The following is a 25,235-nucleotide window of genomic DNA, read 5'->3' as shown; positions in this document are numbered from 1 at the left end:
CCGAAGTGAACTTGGAATCCCTATTAGACACAATGCTTGCCGGCACCCCATGCAACCTGACTATCTCCTTCACATACTTCTTTGCCAAGATCGCTGCTCCATCAGTCTTCTTAATGGCCAGAAAATGTGCCGACTTAGTCAACCGGTCCACAATGACCCATATAGCATCAAACGTCCTGGACACTAGCAAACCTACCACGAAGTTCATAGTAATCATATCCCACTTCCACTCTGGAATGGGAAGACTCTTCAACAATCCACCTGGTACCTGATGCTCAACCTTCACTAGCTGACATACATCGCACCTCGCAACCCAACTAGCCACGTCCTTCTTCATCCCGACACAGTGATAGTACCTCTTGAGATCACGGTACATCTTAGTCGCTCTTGGATGAATAGAGAACATGCTCGCATGAGCCTCTCTCAAGATCTACTATCTCAACTCCTCATCCTTGGGCACACAAATTTGACCGTGCACCAAGATAGTACCATTATCTGAGACATGATACTCTGAATCTACATCCTTTGAGGCATTCACCAACCCCAAATCCTTTTCCCGAGCCAACCGCACTCTGCTCCGAAGATCTCTATCAACTGCCTCCAAACTCAACGGTTCCTGAGACACAGCGCACAAACTCAACGCACCGATCTCTCCTACCAGAGACTCCATCTCCTGCTCATGAGCCGAAGCTACCCTCCTCCGACTTAGAGCATCTGCAACCAAGTTAGCCTTACCAGGATGATAGGCTATCTCCAAATCATAATCTGCCACCATCTCCATCCACCGCCTCTACCTCAAATTCAGCTCGGGCTGAGTGAATATATAATTCAGGCTCTTATGATCTGTATACACTTGTACCTTTGCACCATAAAGATAAGATCTCCAAATCTTCAGGGCAAACACTACAGCACCCATCTCCAAGTCATGAGTAGGATAGTTATCCTCATGCTTCTGCAACTGCCGCAAAGCATAGGCAATCACCTTCCCATGCTGCATCAACACACACCCCAAACCCACTCTGGATGCATCTGCATAAACCACATAGGGTTCTCCCTGCTCAGGCAAAGCCAACACTGGCGTAGTAGTCAACATCTCCTTGAGGCTTGCAAAGCCTTCCTCACACTCTTGTGACCAAACAAAAGGAACATCTTTCCATGTCAACTTAGTCAACGGACGTGCTCTGTTCGCATATCCCTGCACAAACCTCCTGTAGTAACCTGCCAGACCAAGAGAACTCCTGATCTCTGTGGCATTCATCGGTCTAGGCCAATATCTGATAGCTTGAATCTTCTCCAGATCTACAGAAATTCCCTCTGCAGAAACGATATGACCCAAAAAAAAAACCATCTCACGCTGCCAAAAACTGCACTTGCTCAACTTAGTAAACAATTTCTGCTTCCGCAGCTTCTCCAGAACTGCCCTCAAATGCACTGCATGCTCTTCAGGACTCTTAGAAAATACCAGGATATTGTCGATGATGATGATGACAAACACGTACAGAAACTCCTGAAACACGTTGTTCATCAATCTCTTAAACGCTGATGGTGCGTTAGTCAACCCGAAACGGCATCACCACAAACTCATAAACCCATACATTGTCCTTCTACTTGACGACCAACACCGATGCTTCCCACGGTGATAAAATGAATGAATCCCCTAATTTACCACCTCAGCTCTACTAGACTAATAATCAAGTATGCTGACATCAACTCACCACCACTCGAATATCAACATCTCTTGTCCATACAGGAACCTATAGTAACTTGTCTCTTAGGGAAACTTTCACAAGGTAACTTAATCAAAAATTAGATTTCCGCTTAGCAATTCTCCACAGCAAATCATCAGTACGAGCGTAAGAAAACAAACAAGTACTATACGTTCGCATATTCTGATTCGCCGTATCAAATGTTTTGCAGGCCGCCAACTCAACCCACTTGAATTATTTTCCCCAACAAGCTTTGATAAGCTCAAATTGTAATACCCTAATGGTACTAACAGCCTTGCAGTTGTAATACTCTAGGGGTCGAATCCACAGAGACTCAAGATCAAACACAATGGATTATAGAGTTTTATGAATTACGCTAAACAAGATAATTTGAATTAAAAAGGCAATGCAAAATGTTAAATTAAACTGGTGTGAAATCAGAAAATCAAAAGGTTAAGCCTAGGGAATTTCTCAGGAAATTATGAAATATTAAATCAGATAAATTAATTAAGGTTCAAGCAATTAAAAATCAGATCTAGAACTCTAAACAATTTTGTAAAACAATTCAGTTCTCACTGTAATTATTATCTAAATTTAAAACCAGAAAATCCAAATCTCTTTGTAAAATTCTAAGTTAAAAATCAGCTTTAAGAACAGGTTTAGATAAGTTCACAAAATTATTAATTCAAATCTCTTTGTAAAAAATAATTTTGCTCATCATAGGTTTAATCAGGAAAACAATTATATTCTCATATTAATTTATTTCCCAATGATAACAATTCATGGTGATCAATCAAGAATTATTGTGAAGAACAACCAAAGATGAAGATCATAAAAGATTAAGAACCCTAAAAATCACAGATCTAATAAATCATAAAAACCCTATGAAAAACCCTAAACCTAACAAGCAAATTACTCAGACATGTTTCATGAAGAACAAATCATATTTCTGAATAACATGCAATAGCTTATTGAATAGTAAAAGAGGGAGTTTAGAAATCTTCTCTCTATAAAGAATTCAAATCCTTCTCTCCCAAAAGCTCTCAATAATCTCTCTCTTAAAAACTGCAGGAAAATAACTTAGAGGTTTCTAAAACCTAAAAATAAAATATATACATCCTAAAACACGTCCAGGGGCTTATGATGCAATTGTAGAAAACTTCGGGCAAAATTGCAAAACTTCCATTCTTGTTCTCTCGTCAGATAAAACAAGGTGTCGACCGACACCAAGGAGGTGTCGATCGACACCATCACTCTGTTTTGACTCCAAGTTTGTTTCCTCCGGGTTAAATGCTCCAAAATGTCCAAATTGCTCCATTTCGCTCCATCCGTGCCAAAATCCTAGAAAACTTGTAATGACACAAAAACAACCTAGAAAACAAATCAAAAGACTCAAAAAGCACACTTATATCATGGTTAAAAACCGTAAAAACCATGATATATCAACTCCCCCAGACTTACCCTTTGCTTGCCCTCAAGCAAAACAGAAACTTAGACCTGTGAAAGAGGTTTGAAAACATGGAATTCACTCAACTGCAGGTAACTGTTTTTCGCACTCTTCATCCCTTTGCTTGCCCTTAAGCAAAACAGAAACTTAGACCTGTGAAAGAGGTTTGAAAACATGGAATTCACTCAACTGCAGGTAACTGTTTTTCGCACTCTTCATCGCCTTGATCTTCAGAACTTACTTCATATACTTTTTCAATTGAGAAGCATCAACATTCCTTACTCAAATCCCACAATCCGTAGGAATCTCTAATCTCACCATTGTCATCTCATTACATAAATTAAAGCAAATACAGGTGAGTTCTTACCTTGGTGTATCAATCAATGGCATATGGACTCTCTTCAGGCCAAAACATTCTTCATACATCTCCTTTGCTCTCCCTTTTCTCACTTCCAATGGACTGATTTTTTTTTTAAAGCAAAGGTGTAAGCGAATACCGGGGTCATCGGTAATTTACCTACCCCTCGCTTCCAAACTTTGTGTGATCATTTGACTCAAGAGTAGAATAATGAGGTCACAGGTAATTTACCTACCTCTCTAAACTGATCAAAATCATCTCATCTTTTATTCTCTTCTTCTTTTCTTTTTTTTTTCTTTTCTGATCTTTCTTTTTAAAGTACTAAAGGGAAGAGAGAGGAGAGACATACTTTGAAAAATTGCACTGTCTTGTATGGCCTGAAAAAGAAGTCTAGTCCACTGATTTCCAACTCCAAAGTAAGAGATTAAGTCCGGTTAAAATCCTGATAAAAGTTGAGACAACATTGGTTTAACTAGATATCCGTTGAATAAGGGCTTTCAGGATTGTTGATACAGCTCATAATACAACTCGGGTTACCCATCAGTGTCGACCGACACCAAGGTGGTATCGGTCGACACCCTCGATGAACAGTGAATATTGGCCGAGACTCCTTGTTAGTTGCAGTTAATTGTGTTGTTGTGTTGTTGGATCAATCCTTTGATGTTAATTCTGTTAAGAGAGCACTCAAACACAAACACAGGTTAAAAGCAACATGATAGATAGATAGTTCATAAGTTCAAACAAATTTCAAACACAAACTGACTCAATGCAAGAATAAAAATGACTCAATCCTAAAAAGAGAAAAAGATAAAGAAAACCATGATCAGAAGCTAGCAGAAACATCATCGTCATCAGAGACGGAATCAGCAGGTAGTGAAGACGCGGAAGGTGATCTGGGCCTAGTAGGACGAATGCAGCAACTAGACATCCTGGCCATGCCGTTCCAGATAGAACGCAAAGCAGTAACCACATAGGCCTGATGAGCTCCCTGAGACATAGTGGTGGGATCCTCCGGTGGCTCTGGAAACTCAAGTAAAGCGGTAGTGCCAGAAGATGACCCAATCTCAACACCCCCAGCAGGGTCAGGAGCAGGTACAGAAGCAGTAGCAGAAGCAGCAGCAGACCGAGAAACTCGATGACGACGAGTAGGAGGAGCAGTGACAAAGTCGGCAGCGGATGGAAGAAAACGCAACTGATTTGGATCCTCTCCAATAGTAGTGAGGTCTGGTCTAGGAAGGCGTATCAGATGCTCACCAGTCTCATCCGTGAATCTCCACAACAATCCTGGCTTCATCCAGGTTGTACTCCTCATATACTGCTCATCCATGAGAACCCGCTGTGGCAGACGACTGTACCCGTCAATCGGGATGTTCTTCCATTGAAGAATAGTTGTGGTAAGGCTCCCAACACGCTCAATCTTTTGGTCGTGACCCAAAAACGGCTTAGTCTAAAGGGAGACCAAGTGATGTGCAAATACAGCCCCAAAGTTAGGCGATGAAGGGTCATGCTGCTCAATCAAATCCAGAAGCAATCTTCTAACTCCAATCCCCAATAGATAAAGCTCAGCAGCTCTCATCTTGTTTGGTTCCATCTTGCACTGAAAAGTGGTCCCAATAGCCCGAAGAAAATATCGAAGTACGGGATGGCGAACATCGGTCTGAAGACAAGTCTTGGAGTCATAATCTCCAATTCCTATATAAGACCACAAAACACCAACATCCGAATAGGTCTGAGGCAAAGCAGTACCTCTGTAAAACCGTGGCCAATCAAAAATGTCACACAGATGAGGCAAAGTCAGTGAATATGGTGTCCCTCCAATAAAGAAATGCAACTCTCCCTCACGAGGTTCCGGTGCTTGTTCGTTGTCATAGACAACCCGCACAGTAGCCATAAACTGTCTCACCAAATCGGGATAGAAATCATACTGTTTGGTGCAAACCGTCCCCAAATTAATCTTATCCAACAAATCTAAAACCTCATCCCTGATTCCCATCCTATGTAAAAGAGCAGAATCAACAAACTTAGTGGGTTCAATCTCTACACCTAACCAAGCATTGTAAAGCATAGTTACATAATCCCCCCAAACATCCAATGGCCTGTTGATAAACTCAGCTTTCTTAAGCTCTGCAATAGGATTCTCCCATACTAATTGAGTTGGAATTGGTTCACCTTCATCTTTTGGCCATGGGAAATAAGATTGAATGGGAGATGGAAGTGAAAGGTCAGGGAGGTCGGAGGAAGCTCTCACCGGAGGTCGTGGAGGCGGAGCAGCGGCGGTTGAAGCGGACGGAGGCGGACAGCGGTTTGAATGGCGAGTTGGGCGAGAAGAGGAAGCTTCGCCGTCGTTGGTTCGTAGCTTCTTGTTGGGCGCCATCACTTCAAAACGCAAAATTGACACTGGATCCAGATAGAGGAGAGAAAATCAATCAGGTTAGGACTTGGAATCACTCAAAACGGATGAGAATTGAGAGAGTTATGAGGATTTGAAGATTCTCGGGTTTTTATATTTATGAAATGAGGAAGACGACTCGGAAGTTCAATCGCGATTGCCTCGGGTTTAACGGTGTCGACCGACACCCATTAAGTGGTATTGGTCGATGCTGATTCTGTCGTACCCGGCCCAGCTGCAATTTGAGGCCCAATTCTTCGCAAATCAAACTTAAAACCCATCAACCCTTCTTGTCTTCTCCGATCCAATATTGGTGTCGACCGATACCCAGGTGGTATCGGTCGATGCTAATGCTTGATCAGTGATATCCGAAACTTTTTGTTTTTTTTTTTTCTGAAACAAATAAAACTCAAAACCAAAAATCAATATGTTAGTAATCCTAAAAGAAAATTGAAAAATAAATAGTTCCTACCAGTGGGTTGCCTCCCACTCAGCGCTTGTTTTAAGTCATTAGCTTGACCTGGGAACGGATTAGGCTGAGGGTGCTTCGTCCAAATGCACAATGTGTTCGTCTGGTATCTTGGCTTGAGCCCAATAATGTTTCACCCTTTGATCATTAACAGTGAACTTCTCTCCTTTGGAATTCAGCAACACAATGGCTCCATATGGTCTAACTTCTTGGACAGTAAAAGGATTAGACCAACGGGAATGGAGTTTTCCGGGAAACAACTTCAAACGAGAATTATAGAGGAGTATCTGGTCATTAGGCTCAAAGTGTCTAGAGATGATCTTCTTATCATGATATGCCTTGGTTCTCTCCTTGTACAGCTTAGAACTCTCAAATGCATGAAATCTCAGCTTATCCAACTCATTCAACTGCACTAATCTTCTCTCTGAAGCTGTCTTGGCATCAAAATTCATCAACTTAACTGCCCAAGCTGCCTTGTGCTCTAACTCCACTGGAAAATGACATGCTTTCCCATAAAGCAGATGGAAAGGTGTGGTGCCAAGTGGTGTTTTATAAGCAGTTCTATATGCCCAAAGTGCATCATCAAGCTTCATACCCAGTCCTTCCTTGTAACACCAACTGTCTTTTCAAGAATCTCCTTAATCTGTCTGTTGGAAACCTCTACTTGACCACTAGTCTGTGGATGATATGGAGTAGCCACTCTATGCTGAACACCACACTTTTTCAGCAGCTTGTCAAACACTTTATTGATAAAGTGCTTACCTCCATCACTGATAACAATTCGAGGCACCCCAAACCTTGGAAAGATAATGGTCTTAAACAGCTTAAGAACCACTGCAGAATCATTCTTTGGACATGCAATCGCTTCAACCCACTTTGAGACATAATCAACAACAACCAGGATGTAGTTGTTCTTATAAGAAGATGGAAACGGTCCCATAAAGTCAATACCCCAGCAATCAAACACTTCAACTTCAAGAATGAAGTTTTGTGGCATCTCATTCCTCTTACTGATTTGACCTTTCCTTTGACAAGCATCGCATCTTGAGACAAATTCATGAGCGTCTTTGAACATCGTTTGCCACCAAAACCCTGCTTGGCGAACCTTGGACATTGTAGCAAAATGTCATGCATAGTCAGATCCATGACAATGAAACAAAAGGTCAGGTACCTCAATCTCTGCTAAGCATCTTCTGTAAACTCCATCACTGCAATGCTTATACAAGTAAGGTTCATCCCAATAGTATCTCCTAAGCTCTCTCATGAACCTCTTCTTGTTATAGCCAGTGAAATTCTCTGGTTCTACCTCTGCAGCAAGATAATTGGCAATATCAGCATACCAGGGTTGGTTGGAACTAGCCACAGCAGCTAAATCTCCTTCATACGACCAATCTGTCTCGGGAAAATGTGGGTGTCAACCGATGCCAGTGTGGTGTCGATCGACACCATCTGTATCTGAGAACAGATTCTTTGTTTCATCAGTCTGAAACCCTGTATCCACAAAGTAGACATGTTCTTCAGGCAAGCAGTCTTGTATTGGGACATCATCATCAGTTCTAATCCTGGACAAGTGGTCAGCAACACCATTCTCAATTCCCTTCTTATCCCTCACTTCAATGTCAAACTCTTGTAGAAGAAGAATCCATCTCAAAAGTTTAGGCTTAGCATCCTTCTTCTGCATCAAATATTTTAATGCAGCATGATCAGTATGAACAATGACTTTGGATCCAACTAGATAAGACTGGAACTTTTCAAAAGCAAACACAACCGCCAACAACTCCTTCTCTGTTGTTGCATAATTTCTTTGTGCATCATCAAGTGTTCTGCTTGCATAGTAGATTGCATGAAGTTTCTTGTCTCTTCTCTGTCCCAGCACTGCTCCCACTGCATAGTCACAAGCATCACACATAACCTCAAATGGAAGATCCCAATCTGGTGGCTGAACAATAGGAGCACTCACAAGCTCTTGCTTAATCCTTTCAAAGGCTATCCTACACTCATTAGTGAATGCAAACTTGACATCTTTGCATAACAAAGCATAAAGTGGTCTAGCTATCTTGCTGAAATCTTTGATGAATCTCCTATAGAACCTTGCATGCCCAAGAAAACTCCTTACTGCCTTCACATTTTCTGGCAATTGAAGACATGTCATCACCTCTATCTTAGCGCGGTCAACCTCTATTCCAGCTTCTGAAACCCTATGGCCAAGCACTATGCCATCTCTAACCATAAAATGACAATTTTCCCAATTAAGCACCAAATGCTTCTCTTCACACCTTGCTAACACTTTGCATAAATTGTCTAAACAGTTCTTGAATGAAGACCCATAAACTGAAAAGTCATCCATGAATACCTCCATAAAGTCTTCAATCATATCAGTAAAGATAGACATCATGCATCTCTGAAATGTTGCAGGAGCATTACAAAGACCAAAAGGCATTATTCGGTAAGCAAAGGTACCATATGGGCAAGTGAAAGTGGTCTTCTCTTGATCATCAGGATGAATTGGAATTTGAAAGAACCCGGAATAGCCATCCAAAAAGCAGTAGTATGGATGATTAGCTAACCTCTCCAACATATGATCAATGAAAGGAAGCGGGAAGTGATATTTGCGGGTTGCAGCATTCAGTTTTCTGTAGTCTATGCACATCCGATGACCAGTAATTGTCCTTGTAGGGATCAGCTCATTCTTGTCATTCTTCACCACTGTTACTCCACCTTTCTTAGGAACAACATGTACCAGACTAACCCAATTGCTGTCAGATCGGATAGATGATCCCAGCATTCAGCAGCTTCATGATCTCTTTCTTGACAACATCTTGCAAATTCGGATTCAACCTCCTCTGATGCTCAATAGATGTCTTAGCTCCTTCCTCAAGATGAATCCTATGCATACACAAGTCTGGAGAGATTCCTGCAATATCATCAAGAGAATAGCCAAGAGCTTTGTGAAACTTGCGCAGCTTGCTTAGCAATAAAGTGAGCTCTGCATTGTTCAAGGAAGCACTAACAATAACAGGGTAGGAAGAATTCTCACCTAGAAATGCATACCTTAAACCAGCAGGAAGAAGCTTGAGATCAAGCTTTGGAGCTTTCTCTATACTCCAATCAGAAAAATTTTCAGCTTGTGAAGAAGTACTAACCAATTCCTCTTGTGCAACCAGCTTCTTCACTTGTTCATTAGCATCAAGTACCTTGACATACCCAGCAGCAATGTCATCTAGATGCTCAACCGCTTCAGCAGAAACAACCAATGCTCTCTCTAGTGGATCCTCAGGATGCAGCTCCTGGAATATCTCTTCAAAAAGGTTAGACAATGTGTCCACATAAAATGTCTGTCCATCAATGGTTGGCCACTTAACCAGCTTATCCATGTCAAAGCGCATTCGTAGATCACCCACATTAAGACCAATCTGACCCTTCTTAACATCAATAATAGCTCCAGCAGTGGCTAAAAATGATTTTCCCAGAATAAGAGGGTCCTTAGGTTCTTCTTCATACTTGAGTACACAAAATCAGTTGGTATCAAGCATTCTCCAATCTTAATTGGAACATCCTCAAGAACATCATCAGGAATACGAATTGACCGATCCGCAAGAATTAGAGTGATCTTGGTAGGCTTGAAATCTGTCATTCCCAAGCTGAGAGCTACTGATCTTGGCATTAAGTTGACACTAGAACCAAGATCACACAAAGATCTAGCAAATCTGTCAGTGAAGATGGTACAATCAAGAACAAAACTACCTGGATCAGGAAGTTTCTCAGGGATCTTGTTCTGAATAATAGCACTGACTTGAGCTAATATCATCATGACTCCTTGCTCAGCATTCAAATCCTTGGTTACCATTCTCTTGACATATCTCCTTAGCATTGGAGAAGTCCTAACAGCATCAATCAAAGGTAGCTCAATAATAAGCTTATCCATCATTGCTTTGCATTTAGCATCATCTAGCTCTTGTTTGGACTTCTTTGAATTCTTGGGGAAATGAACATTGGGTTTGTAAACTCTTTCAGCAACTGGAGTGGAAGAAGTGGCATTCGGAGTCTCTGTTCGTAACGGGTGACGATCGATACCCATGTGGTGTCGATCGATACAGTCTTCTGGTGTAGAAACCGTGGCTTCGGGTGGACATGGTGTCAATCGATGCTCGTGTGTGTCGGTCGACACTGGCTCAGCCGAGACATTCTCATCTTCATCTATGTCAATCAACTCCTGTGTATCATCAGTGTGAATCTTCTGGGCTATAGGATGGAGTTGTTTACCACTTCTCAAAGTCACTGCATTGCATGAATGCTTGGGATTTGATTCAGTTCTCCCATGGAGAAGTCCTTCTTGCCTTTTGACGGATCCAGCTTTGTGCAACCTGACTTTCTAGCTTCTTAACATGAATGTTCAATGCTTCAAACTTCCCATTAAGTTCAGTGTAGACATTGTCAAGCTTCCCATTGAAAGTCATTGTCATCTGCTCCTGACCTTGCAAAAGCTGCTCAAGCATAGCTTCCATCTTACTACTTTCTGCTGTCTTCAGAGGAGGAGACTGATATGAATTGTTGTCATAAGTCCTTGTGTATCCACTGCTCTATTGATGCCTTTGATAGTCAGGCTTGGGTGTGAAACCAGAAGAATTGCCCTAAAAGTTTTTGTGTTGGTTGTTTCCACTGTAAGGCATGCTGCCTTGCTGATTACCAAACCGCTAGCCTTGATTCCCATAGACATAGTTCACATCCTCTTCCTCATAATTTCCTTGATCAGGTTCTGGCTCATATGTCTCAACTTCAGCAGCGAAGTGAACAGAATTCTTGCCCACAAGGAGATTATGCACTGAATCCAGCTTAGCATTAACAGAAGCTAACTGGTTTGAATCGAATCCTCCATGTAGTCTCTTCCTTCAGCATCTGCTCTCTTAGTACTATTGCTAAAAGCCAAGTTTTCAATCAAAGCTTCAGCATCTTCTGGAAATCTTGTCTTGAAATTCCGATGACTTGCAGCATCTAAAGCCAACTGATATTCCCAGTCACACCCTCTGAAGAGGATACTTAGCAATTGAACCCTTGAGAAACCATGGTGTGGACAGTCCCTTTGATAAGCTTTGAATCTCACCCAAGCGGCCTTAAAAGCTTCATTTGGTCTTTGCTTGAAAGAGGACAGCTTGACTCTTAGCTCATCTGACATTGCATCATCATAAAAGTAGTTGAGAAAAGCCACTTTGACTTCATGCCAATTTGTCAATGATCCAGCTGGTAACTGCTTCAACCACTGAGATGCCTCTCCTGCAAGTGAGTAAGGTAATAGTTTGCAGAATATGTAGTCCTTCGTCACTCCATTAGCCTTGATACTGGTCACCAGATCCTCAAAATGCTCAATGTGGTCCAAAGGCTTCTCATTGAGCAGGTTAGAGAAAGGTCTCTGCCCAACTAGTTGAAAGTAAGCAGGTTTCAACTCAAAATCGTTCCTCTGAAATAGAGGAGGAACAATAGCAGACCGGTTCTCATACACAAGATCAGCCCGGTTGTAGTCAGCAATGGTCCTGATCAAGTCTCGGTTGTTCTCCTGTCTTCGAACCGGATTGTTAACGTGGTTTGCAGCTCCACGTCCGTCTGCAGGAAGGGGTTGTCGATCGATACCCTGTTGGTGTCGATCGACACCATCGACATTCTCGTCAGCGACAACGATTTCAGCAATCACGTTGCCATCTGCATCAATCTTTTGGCCCTGCTCATTGATCCCTCAAAGCACCATCCGCGTCATGCATCAGAATGACTGTGTTAACCATCTTCAATGATTTGGCTGCTTTTCGGTTTTCACGCTCAAGTTTCCCCAACTCTTGGTTTGAAAGTTTCAAAGTAGGACTAGACTTGTTGCTCCTTGTGTGAGGTCTAGGAGGCATACACCTGAAACACCAAAGAGAAGAAAAACAAAAACGTGTAAGTAGAAAATAAAAACAAAAATTTAAACGACATTAAAAACTCAAATCTAATGGTAGATCAAAGAGTCCCCGGCAACGACGCCAAAATTTGATAAGCTCAAATTGTAATACCCTAATGGTACTAACAGCCTTGCAGTTGTAATACTCTAGGGGTCGAATCCACAGAGACTCAAGATCAAACACAATGGATTATAGAGTTTTATGAATTACGCTAAACAAGATCATTTGAATTAAAAAAGCAATGCAAAATATTAAATTAAACTGTTGTGAAATCAGAAAATCAAAAGGTTAAGCCTAGGGAATTTCTCAGGAAACTATGAAATATTAAATCAGATAAATTAATTAAGGTTCAAGCAATTAAAAAACAGATCTAGAACTCTAAACAATTTTGTAAAACTATTCAGTTCTCACTGCAATTATTATCTAAATTTAAAACCAGAAAATCCAAATCTCTTTGTAAAATTCTAAGTTAAAAATCACCTTTAAGAACAGGTGTAGATAAGTTCACAAAATTATTAATTCAAATCTCTTTGTAATAAATAATTTTGCTCATCAATGATTTAATCATGAAAACAATTATATTCTCATATTAATTTATTTCCCTATGATAACAATTCTAGGTGATCAATCAAGAATTATTATGAAGAACAACCAAAAATGAAGATCATAAAAGATTAAGAACCCTAAAAATCACAGATCTAATAAATCATAAAAACCCTATGAAATATCCTAAACCTAACAAGCAAATTACTCAGACATGTTTAACGAAGAACAAATCATATTTCTGAATAAGATGCAATAGATTATTGAATAGTAAAAGAGGGAGTTTAGAAATCTTCTCTCTACAAAGAATTCAGATCCTTCTCTCCCAAAAGCTCTCAATAATCTCTCTCTTAAAAACTGCTAGAAAATAACTTAGAGGTTTCTAAAACCTAAAAATAAAATATATACATCCTAAAACACGTCTAGGTGCATATGATGCAATTGTGGAAAACTTTGGGCAAAATTGCAAAACTTCCATTCTTGTTCTCTCGTCAGATAAAACAGGGTGTCGACCGACACCAAGGTGGTGTCGATCGACACCATCACTTTGTTTCGACTCCAAGTTTGTTTCCTCCGGGCTAAATGCTCCAAAATATCCAAATTGCTCCATTTCGCTCCATCCGTGCCAAAATCCTAGAAAACCTGTAATGACACAAAAACAACCTAGAAAACAAATCAAAAGACTCAAAAAGCACACTTATATCATGGTTAAAAACCGTAAAAACCATGATATATCAAGCTTACCAAAACCCTGAATCTAGCAACCATGTCCATCTCCAATGAACTTCATCCAGCATCGTCGCAACGATTAGTTTATCCTGCCATGAAGGCTTCTCGTGAACTTATGTATCTGGCAAACATACATTTCCCGGTTCAAACCTGCTGCAACTCCCCTTCCCGGACTCCATCACCACCGGCCTCACAATCCAGGCACAACAGCCAAACATTCATACCGATCTGGTCATAAAACCCTGACCCATTGGTCAACACATCCAAACCCCGAGATTAAACCACCGTCAATCTCTCGAGGTCTACATTCAATCGTTATGTTTATACTCACGTCCTAGGCATTGCTTGCTCCCAACTTCCCACTCTTATGTCGCAACCTTCGAGCCATACCGATCTTACTCTCAGACCACCGTCTTCGATTTATACCGTCTCACTCTTGGACCACAATCCTCAAGATCTCGGTATCAGGGAAACTACTCATCCCCTCAGGGGGAACATCATCCCTTCTGCCACTCTCGGAGCCCCCAACCCCTCGAGCTATCGATATTCAGGAGAATCAACATCCCCTCAGGAGCAACAATCCTTAACGACTATAAACATCTCCCGACCAAAAGTATCTCCTGTGGTCCGAGTATAACATTGCAATGTTACACCTGCCCACTCAACTTCTAATATCCAATTGGATTACCCACCAACCAGAGAAATATCTGCTCCAACTGCATATGTCCATCTATTCGCCTCTCTAGGCTCGATACCTCTCGCGAAGAATCTCGCACCGGTCATCTACCACTGCTCCATCCTCCTAACATAAGATGGAAAGTCCTCAACATCTGCAGCCCTTGGCTGCGCCCGCCACATGCGGCACAACTGGAGCCTGCACTGGTACCCCTTTTGGTAAACGCTCCAACAGTATGCCAACAGATCCGCCAAGTGATCATCTCGACCCTGGGCTCCACCTGCTGCAACCCCACACCTGGGTTCCCAGCACCCCCGGCACGCTCACCGGCTAACCCCCTCTGGTCCCTTCTGATACTCTTGCGACCCTCTACTGTACCTCCCCGTGGAACTCTGGACCACACACTCGCTGGCCTCGGGACCCGCCCGACCATGACCACGAACACGTCCCCGTCCACAACCAACAACTCAAACACCTTTAGCCACTGCACTTCCAAGAACAGAGGCTAACAAGCAATCTTAACATAATACAAAAACCAAAACTCACCGTGGAATCACACTGTAGGCTCGAAGAGGATGTTCTAGGACTCCATGCTACACACAACTGACTAACTCACATAATCAATCAAGACATGCTATCTCAAACATCTACAGCACAAAGCCTAGTGAACCCAAACCTAAAACCGTAAGGGCTCTGATACCAAACTGAAACGACCCAACCCATTTTTTTTTAAATAGATAATAATAATAATAATAATAATCTACAACTACTGGTTCCATACCCACTAGCCACCTAACCACAAACACATTCAACAGCGGATAACAATACTAATAAAACCAATAATCTAATAACCAAATAATATCCAATAATAAATAACCAATATCCAAAACATAACCATTCCAATATCAAACAACATGAAACAAGGAACCAACAACCTAGCAAGTTCTAAAGACCCAGCTCTAGCAACCTAAAAATGCCAGACAACATCCAATCGAGTCCCTAGAATATCCTCCTCTTCATTGCCTTGATTCCACGATCACACTTTGCCTTTACCTGCACCGCAAACACAAATTGAGATGCATGAGTATTTGATAAACACTCAGTGAGGCAATCCTCCCATCTACTGGGCTATACACACAAGCAATAAGATCTCTCATGCCACAAACAACAACAATAAAACAAACCAGGAACATGCACAAAGCGACCCGACACAATCCGGTTACTGTCAGAAAGGGTGTCGACCAATACCCGAAGGTGTCGACTGACAGTGGACATCTGGTGTCGACCGACACCACTTGGGTGTCGACCGACACCTGCTCGACACTCCCGAAACCCTAACAATGTCGACCGACACCTCCACATGGTGTCAACCGACACTCGCTAAGTCCCCGAGCCGTCCTCGCGTTGGTGTCGACCGGCACCATATTGGTGTCAACCGACACCACTGCCGAGCAGTGATTTTCTTCGAACAGAACCTTCGAAGCTCGCCTCCAAACTTCTCCTTTTCGTTCCTCACGATCCCAGGAACAAATCCAAGCCTCAGGAGCTACGAAAAACTCACAAACAACCAAAAGAAACAACCAAACAACACACAATATCACAAAAAACAGAGATCGTAGCTTAGATAAGCCATGGTCATGCACTCACCTCTCTACAGGAAGATTCTGACCAACAATGAATGAATCTCACACTCCCAGCAAGCTTCCCACACGTTCCTAGCCTTGAATCCTCACTCCCACAGCAAGATCTCACCCACAAAGCCTTGAAATCTCACAATCTCTCTCTAGAACCTCAAGAACAATTTTCTCTCTTTGTTTTCTCTAAAAACAGCGAGACAAACACCAAAACACGACCTATGTCGTTTTTCCCACTTAATAGTCCGGTTATGTGGTTTTCCCTAAACCAAACCGACCAAAATCGACGACTAAATCAATCTGATCGAATCAGATAACATTGGTGTCGACCGACACCACCATAGTGTCGACCGACACCACCATAGTGTCTGATCGAAACCAAGGAGATGAGATTACCTTGTGATCAATCTGATCGAATCAGATAACATTGGTATCGCCAAGCTCCTCGTCTCCACTGTCTCCGCTGTCTTGCCAAGCTCCTCAGCTTCAAGAGATCTCCTCGTCTCCTCTGTCTCGGCTGGCTCGCAAATCTCATCTCCGGCGAACAAAGGCAAAGGTAATCTCATCTCCTTGGTTTCATCGATGTTTCATCGATTTAGGTATTGAAATCTTTGAACTAGGTTTGGATTTAGTATAATATAATATGGTTTCGTCTCATTTGTCAAAGTTTTTGATTAACATAGGATTTGTTTGAGTCAATTTTGAGTGTCGTGTGTTGTTTGAGTCAATTTTGAGTGTCGTGTGTTGTTTGAGTCAATTTCGATTATGCTTTAGCCTTTGAATTAGAGTATAATGCCGTGTCTTTGAATTAGAGTCAATTTTGAGTGTCGTGTGTTGTTTGAGTCAAACCTTGTGAGTCAATTTCGATTATGTTTGATTCAATTTACAGTGATGAACATTAATCGATTTTGCTTGTTTGTTTATGAGGCTTGTAGGTGAGGTTATACATGGGAAATTAAATCGGATATCCATCATCAAACCTGCATCATCAAACGATAGTAATCACAAGGTAAGTCTATATTGACAGTTTTGTGATTGTTGCTTGTTTGATTAGGTATATTGACAGTTTTGTGATTGTTGCTTGTTCGATAGTAATCACAAGGTGTTGTGGTTTAGTAAGTAGTGTAAATGTTGTGTGATTGCTTGTATATCTTATATGACATACTAGATTAGGATGTGCAGTATACAGCGGGGCAAATTATTTATAATGAAAACATTTAAATTATAAGTTGTATATATTGGTTAAATAATTGTATAATAATTGTTAATTTTATAGTTTAAACCATATAATACCGTAATATAATTTATTTTTTACATAATATTTATTTAATTAGATATGTCTATTCTCTGATACCAATAGTGTTAACAAAATAATAAAATGATGTTTTACCTGTGTAACACCGAAATAATGATATTTTCAATTTATATAAATATCGACAAAACCCGTCACGCTATATAACCCTGTCCCGAGATATTTTAACTCGCACTATATCATCTTAATTTTTCATATTTATTGTTTTGTATTATAAATATCAGATTGAGTTGATATGTTATTTATTAAGATTGTAACCATTTACATTTTATAAGATTGACGCTTCTTATAAAGTTTAAATATTTCTAATACTTAGAATTCTTAAGACGGTTGAGTATTTCTCATATTTGAAGTTTCATAAAAGTTTAAATATATTATTAATATTTTAAAGGTCTTCTAACTTTTTTAAAAGTTGAAATATTTATAACATTTAAACTTCTTATAAAGTTTAAATATTTATAATATTTGAAACTTCAGAAACTTTTAAATATTAATAATATTTTATAAAGTTTAACTTTCTAAAAATATAAATATTTATAATATTTATACGTTTAACTTTCTAAAAATATAAGTTTAACTTTATAATATTTATACATTTTATAAAATATAAATATTTATAATATTTAACTTTTCAAAAGTTTTAAATATTTATAATATTTAAATTTTTAAAAATATTTAAAATAAAGAACCGGAATAAACCAAATAAAAGTTTTTTAAAGTTTGAATGCCTGATAAATTAAGCTTTCTACTCATTTGTATTCTAAATCATTTTAGTCTCTTTTATAGTATGACTATTAACTATTGTCCAATTTTTTGGGCGATATCAGATATTATACCCGTATTTTTTTATTCATCTATTAAGTAATATAAGTTCGTTTAAAAAAAATATTACATCATATGCACGAAAAAATCACAATTTTTATCAACTAAATGTATTATAGAATAATTCAAGATAATTTAAATATAAATTCAAATAAAAATGAAAGAGAATCAGATATTTATGTTTAAATGAGGTAGATAGATTTTCTTATTTTTTAAAATCTTATCTATAATTAATTTTGAAATTTTTGGTAATTAATATTAAATTTAATGCATTAAATGCAAAAACTTTCCAAAAAGTATTTTTGAGCAAAAACTATTGCAAAAATACTAGTATAGATATTATATTCATATATTGTAATTAAATCCAATATTAATCCAGTCTGCTTAGGTGTGTGACCGTGTAGGATCGAATAATATTATCAATGAGCTTTTAAAATCATTAATTATAAAAGGCTTTTAACAAAACATTATAATCATATACTATTATACAACTTTTAAACCTTGACTATACAAGAGTAAGTACAAAAGATTTCAGGACATTCCCAACACTGGCCCATATTTTCCGAGGGTTCCCCCTCTTCCGTTTGGGACACCTTAGGACTCTGCCGATCTACCGAGGGTTCCCCCTCTTCCGTTTGTTCCCTGTTAACAAAACAACAATGAAACAGAGTGTGACTTCCAGGTAGAGACACACATATAAAGATAGCACTCTCGGGAAGAAACAGAGTGTGACTTGACATGAATTCTTCATTAGGGCTATATTTCAAGTACTTATTCTTCATAAACATTTTTGTATTTAAAACATGATAATATTTATTTATATGCCACAGGAAAATGATATGTGCACTTTTTGAAGCTTGCTTAGGATTTTTCAGTGGTTTGATTTTATTTATTTCAATTCGCAAATACGATTACGAACGAGGGACGACTTTATTAGTTTCCCTTTAGGCCTTCTCTAATTATGCACCGGTCCTGACGAAACTGACTTTTTTTAGTTTTAGATGTGTGATACATCATGTGTCTTATATTAGTATGTATATCATATATGAGCAGGACTTTCAAGATCTGATATCTTTCAAGAAAGTTGGACCAAATCTAACCCTTGTGAGCTAAGCTGATATATTGTTAAATTGTATATTGTCCACTTAAACGTCAACATTATATACTTTATTAAAGGACTTAACTACGAAGCAGTTGCATGAAAATTTCCTCTGCGATTTCGTGGTAATATGTATATGCGTGTTAAGCGATATGCATGTGCCACATGAAATTGAGACAAGCAGTGCCTTTATATATTGTATATCATGTATTCTCATGCGTAAATTGTAATCACGTAAACCAAAAGAAAGAAAGAAATAAAAGTTTCATTTTCTACCAAGAGGTTCCAAAATGCCCAAGGTACGTATATATACACGCTAAAGATTTTTCGTATTAAAGCTCTAAAATATATAAGAAAGGTTTTACTTGTTAGGATGAATCTGTTAGCTAGTATTACTCCTTTTTTTGAAGAAAAGAAAAACATATAGTAGTATATAATAGGATTATAATTGGCAAATTTCCATGAGCAGAAAATCTTGATGTCGGTGAGTATGAGGTGCGAAAAATGTCGTTCAGAAGCTCTCAAGATCGGAGCTAAAACCACTGGTAAGATATCCCATTAAACCTTAGCTAAACAAGATTTTGATTCGTAAATAATTGAGAGTATTTTCATCTGCAAATTAAATGACTGAATCATTTTTCATCTTTAAGATAGTAAAATATGTGAGCTATAATTTATAGCCTATAAATTGAGATACCGATTTGTAAATTATCAATCAGAATCCAAATATTTATCCAACAGGGATTTGGTTATGTTATGTATCTAGCAAATTATGTTTGTTTGTTTCACCCTCTTCTGCTTGATTTTTCTCATGAATATGTTAAAAATTTTGATCTAAAAAAAAAAAAGGAGCAGGAGTGACTTTTGTGGGAATAGAAGGAGAAGAGAAAGACAAAGTGGTAGTGATCGGAGAAGGTGTTGACGCCGCATGTTTAGTTGTCCGGCTTCGCAAGAAAGTTGGTTTCGCTGATATTATCAGCGTGGCAGATGTTGACTCTTAAAAAACACAAGTCTTTTTCTACACTTACCTCTCTTTTTTTCAAAAACTAACTTCTCAACGTGTCTCAAAAACAAGTTTTACATAATCGCAAATTTCTCTAGCCTTCAACTCTAAGGAACAAAATTACAAAATAGTTTAAAAGTTTTTCTAATCATTCCGTTCTTTCTAATATACGCCAATTGAAAGTTACCAGTTTTGACAAAAAAAAAAAAGTTACCAGTTGAAGCTAATCGATGATACTGAAAATAGCAACATTTTCAGAAAACAAAAACCATGATAATGAAAAGAAAAAAAAAAGAGTAAGAAAAAGCATAATTCCATTTTGCCATCGGGCTATACAAAAAAAAATTGAGGAAGAAAGGAACTTTAAAAAAAAAAATATGAAATAAAAGGTAAAAAGGCCACCTGAAAAATATTAGCAAAAACAGAGAGTGCAGCTCTCGGGATTAGCGACGATATGGCCAGGCCAACCATCGTTACTTGTGGTCATTTATTTTATTACACAATATAATAAAGCCGATTTGGAATTTTTTACTCCTTTTCAAAAGGGCATCAAAACTTTGTACTCATGAGAAAGTTAGTGTAACTCGTGAGAGAGAGTGATAGAGAGATAGAGAGATAGAGAGATGAAGATCTGTATTGGCTGGCAGTTGGAGGGGGTTTTACTCAGATGCTACTTGAATCCCTACCAAAGATGAATCGCCTCATCCAATCTGAAACCACAAGCACTCTCGTACGCCAGCTCACTTGTTTACTGTCAAAAATGTTTTCTTTTTGAGTAAAAAAACTTGTTTGTAGATTTGTTTTTAAAAAAGTTTATTTGTTTTTATTACCTTGCGTAGACGGAATACCACAGCCACTGACTGCTATGTCCAATAGAAACCCAATCACCTGGAAGTTGTGCTGCCGTTTGTTCCCCTCCCAGTGGTGCAAATTGTCCCAAATGCCTGTACCTGTTACACCCGCCAATCCGATTTTTAACCAAACCAATACCCAAACATCATCCAAACACCAAAACCGGAATTGTTTTGATTTTTCTATATCCAAAGGACCTAAACCACAATTTAAGCGGGGCGAAAAATGAAACCAAAAATTCTATCTCTTTTAAAACACTTCAAACTAAACTTGTACCAAAAGAATCAAGACGGTTTCAAGTTGGTTACTACACTTTCAGTAAACAAGAATATTGATGTTGAGAGAAACTTCCAAAACACAGTGCAATTTGTAGTCTACTTGTGTAGTCTACTTCTATCTCTTTTAAAACACTTCAAACTAAACTTGTACCAAATGAATCAAGACGGTTTCAAGTTGGTTACTACACTTTCAGTAAACAAGAATATTGATGTTGAGAGGAACTTCCAAAACACAGTGCAATTTGTAGTCTACTTGTGTATTAGGCAGTGAGGTTTACTGTTTTGGAATAGCTTCGACTCTAGCTAGATACTACGAGTCATGGGCATTGGACCATAAGGGTGTAGAAAAGATGGAGATTATGCCTTAGGTAAGAAAACAAAATGTTAGGAAGCACATTTAGTGAGTTTATATAGTTTTAATGTATATTAGTTAGGGTGGATCAATCAACAAGAAGACTCAGATATTGATTCAGATTTTTGGGGAGGACTAACCTGAAGGGACGGAAACGGTGACGACCTTCTCCTCTCATCCTAATGGGACCTTCTGGATTCTTCTCACACTCTTCCATGCGATCAAAGCATTTAGCTAGGTAAGCACCTTGCTGCGCAGCAACCTTAAAATCCACATATAACAACCAATTGATAAGAATCTAGCAAACAAGAGCTTTAATCGAAGATGAACAAAGACTTCAAATAGCTAAACTCCAACCGAATTACCTGTGCTGTAGCTGGAAGAAACTTCACTTGTGAGTCAACCTGCGAAAGAGCAGATTTGAATTCTTCGATCTTAAGTTCGATGTTCTTCTTGGATCCATCATCAGTTTCAGCTTCTTTTAGAAGATCAGCAATGCCCCGCATACGTTTACTCTTCAAGTAGAGCTCCACTTGAGGGTATCTAACACAGATGTCATCCATTGCTTCTTGAAACTCTTTGAGAGTTAGTGTCCCAGACTTGTCTTTGTCTGCTTTGCTAAATATAGCAGAAACATCTTCCTGCAACATGAAGCCATTGATATTTTTTGGTTTATAATCTAAAACATTAATCCAGAATTTGGGAAGCAATATAGCGTCAAGTTACCATGACTTTGCGCTGGTTAATTGTTGCGCAATCGCCAAGGGCATATATGTTATCACATCCTTCTACGCGAAGCCATTCATCAGTGGCCAGAGCACGTCTATTACCCTGCAATTACAAAGAAAATTTCTTAGAGCGAGTTGATGAAACGTGTTTGCTAGGAAATGTAGAAGAATGTACTGTGCGAGTTTATCAAGAGCACATTACTTTACCTGACCAATTTGTTTCATAAAATCTTTTATGACAGGACGAGTTCCAATACCAGTTGACCAGACAATCATTCCATAAGGAATTGAAGAAACCTCTCCTTTGGTTTTAGCAGATATATCTTTCTCATTCACTTTAGTTACCATCGAGCCAAGTTTCACATCAATTCCATCTCTGCTAAACTTTTCTTCAGCAAACTCTGTAATTCTCTTGTCAAACCTGTGAACGAAAAGCTTCCCATGAATCACTATACAACGTTTTTATGGAAACATGAAACTTTAAAGATTGCTCACGTATGAACACAAAAGAAGAAGTTTAGACTTAAGAAATTCTACATGGTCAGGATGTGGTCTGCCGCCTCCAGAAGAGTGATCTGCACTGAACCCTTGGCTCTAGGGTAGAGACTAACTAGATCCTCAGTAACAAAATCATGCAGTTCAGCGGCAAACTCAACACCTGTTGGCCCACCACCAACAACCACAAAATGCAGAATTCTCTTCCTCTCTTCATCGCTTAGATCTGGTAGACTTGCCTTCTCAAAGGAATCAATTACAGTTTTACGGATTTTCTGAGCATCTTCAACCTCCTACAAGCGGCAAGTGAAACCAATAAAAGCATCAGAACTTTAACAACCATACAAATGATAAGTCAATATATATGCCTTTTAGGTGTAAACTATCTTTGTTTACAAAAAAAAACATACCAAGAGGTTACAAAAAAGACGTTAAGAGTCAAGAAAACTTACTTTCAGAAAATGACAGTTCTCTTCCACTCCGGGTATGTTAAAGGTGTTAGACTGAGCTCCAGTAGCAATTACAAGGTAGTCATAATCGACAGAAAATTCTTTCTTTCCATTTGAAGCAAGGCCTTGTTTGGATCGGCAATACACTTTCTTGCTTGATGGATCAATTTTGAAACATTCTGCCTCCAGGTAAGACGTATCAACATTCTTCTATTTGTAAAGGCAGGAAAACAAGCGTGCATTAGCATCTTTTTCAACAAAAAGACAATATCACACTTTGCAAATAGAAGCAGCATCATCCTAATGACTCAATGCATACCCATAACCGACAAACTTATGCATCTACAACAAAAAAACTGCTATGCCAGAAGTTTGCTTACTGTTATAGCAATTGCAAGTTATACTTCTACTCATTTAAAAATTGTAGCAATCAGAATATGAAAAGAAAACAAGATTGACATTTAAACTTTAGCAGAATTACCTTTCTTCCAATGTTACGAATAGGCTCAACAACGCTGCGAGCTTCAACAGTTCCACAGGTAACACTAGGTAGCAAAGGAGTGAAAGCAAAGTAGTTACGAGGCGAAATAATCTGAACCTCGTATTGAGAATTATTCAGATTCTTCAAGAAACTAGTTCCAGCCCAACCAGTTCCGAGCAGCACAACCTTCTTCTTCTTGGTTCCAATTTCAACAACGGCAGCGGAACCGGTCGCTCCATAAGATGCGTTTGCCTCAGAATAGGCTATAAGTCCACCACCACTATAACAACAATGTTACAGTACACATCATCAGTAACAAAACAAAAAAAAACAAAAAAAAAATACTCAAAATCTGAATCAAATACAGACCACACAACGAAACCTAGAAAAATTATACATCTGAAAATCTGAGATCTGGAGAATTCGAAAATCATATCTTACGAAAATCAAATGCGTTCTTCCCGAGAGATTCGGAATGTAGAAAAAAAAAACAAGTGTAGCGTGAATCATACAACCTAGAGAATCTCTATTTTTTGTTTGTTTTTGTGTTCTGAGGAATCTGTTCATACGTTGTCCAGGTAGGGAGAGAATCTATTCTAAGGTTTCAACAACAGAAACGAGAACAGATCATAGAGAGAAGTAGGAATGGACCTGATAGTGGAGACGACGATGATTCGGGTGAGAGAAGGATGGTCTTGAAAAGCTTTGGAGAATCTCTCGAAGAAACTGAAACTTCTCATATTCGCTTACTTGTTCTTCTCGATTCAATCGCAGAGGAGAAGATAGATTTGTTGACAACAACGAACAGTAACGCCAAGTATCCTGGAGAGAAAGGGAAATAGAGAAGAAAGAGAGAGATCTGGAGGGGCCAACACGACGAATGAGACGGTGGAGAAGTAGAGTTTTGGCGAACGTTTTGGTTGACCACGTGTCGTCCGTGGAAAATTCCAGTCCAAAATTTTAAAAAATGGAAAGAAAATAGAAAAAACAAAAAAGCGAGCGCAACGAGGTTGGGATTTGTTGAGAATATTTCTTTCGATTTATTAAATTGTTTTCTTTAATAGATTTATCAGTTTAGTCACGTATTAATTATGACAGTTCAAACATATTAATAATATTGTGACGGTGAGAATATATATATTAAAAAAAAAAAACTACAAACGATCTACGCTTGGTGACTGTTGGTGTTGGGTTTCACCGACCTACAGGCCCACGAAAAGCCCGTTAAGAAAGTCAGTATTCGGATTTGATAGTGGGCTTGCCGCGAGCCCAAGACAAGAATTCTGTTGCTATGGTCGAGTCGTTTACGGGATAAAGCTAAGAGATCGTGAACGAGATCTGCGGGAAAATTAGAACGGCGAGTTGAGGAGTTCAAATTTAAATAGATAAAATTCGTAAAGAAAGATACAATGTAATTTCGTGACTACTCTTGATACAAAAATCCAGTTCGCAATTATTCTTAGTTCTTTTCGATTTACATCGCTGC

At 39.0% G+C, this 25,235-nt stretch overlaps 2 protein-coding genes across 4 annotated transcripts; one reads left to right on the top strand and one right to left on the bottom strand.

Annotated features, from left to right (window-relative positions):
* The first annotated feature begins 19,271 nt into the window (after positions 1-19,271).
* Positions 19,272-20,225, top strand: LOC104707675 (heavy metal-associated isoprenylated plant protein 47-like). Of its 2 annotated transcripts, none has more exons than XM_010424073.2 (3): positions 19,272-19,410; positions 19,581-19,656; positions 19,961-20,225. In XM_010424073.2, the coding sequence occupies exons 1-3, from the start codon at positions 19,402-19,404 to the stop codon at positions 20,110-20,112; spliced, it is 237 nt and encodes a 78-aa protein (XP_010422375.1). In that variant the 5' UTR covers positions 19,272-19,401; the 3' UTR covers positions 20,113-20,225. The 2 variants fall into 2 exon arrangements, with proteins under 2 accessions (XP_010422375.1, XP_010422376.1); XM_010424074.2 differs by having other exon boundaries at positions 19,277-19,410; positions 19,967-20,225.
* Positions 20,226-20,476: 251 nt separating this feature from the next.
* On the bottom strand, positions 20,477-24,856 carry LOC104707674 (external alternative NAD(P)H-ubiquinone oxidoreductase B2, mitochondrial). 2 transcript variants are annotated; one of them, XM_010424072.3, is made up of 10 exons: positions 24,401-24,856; positions 23,750-24,029; positions 23,272-23,475; positions 22,862-23,112; positions 22,532-22,745; positions 22,323-22,427; positions 21,962-22,237; positions 21,737-21,858; positions 20,945-21,064; positions 20,477-20,865 (listed from the first exon to the last, which is right to left on the bottom strand). In XM_010424072.3, the coding sequence occupies exons 1-10, from the start codon at positions 24,487-24,489 to the stop codon at positions 20,778-20,780; spliced, it is 1,749 nt and encodes a 582-aa protein (XP_010422374.2). In that variant the 5' UTR covers positions 24,490-24,856; the 3' UTR covers positions 20,477-20,777. The 2 variants fall into 2 exon arrangements, with proteins under 2 accessions (XP_010422374.2, XP_010422373.2); XM_010424071.3 differs by having other exon boundaries at positions 23,272-23,478; positions 24,401-24,808.
* Positions 24,857-25,235: the final 379 nt, after the last annotated feature.

This window comes from Camelina sativa, chromosome 8, assembly GCF_030686135.1.
Source record: "Camelina sativa cultivar CO46 ecotype springtype chromosome 8, ASM3068613v1".
NCBI lineage: Eukaryota > Viridiplantae > Streptophyta > Magnoliopsida > Brassicales > Brassicaceae > Camelina > Camelina sativa.
The sequence above is the reverse complement of the archived record's forward strand: the minus strand, read 5'-3'. Positions and strand labels throughout refer to the sequence as shown.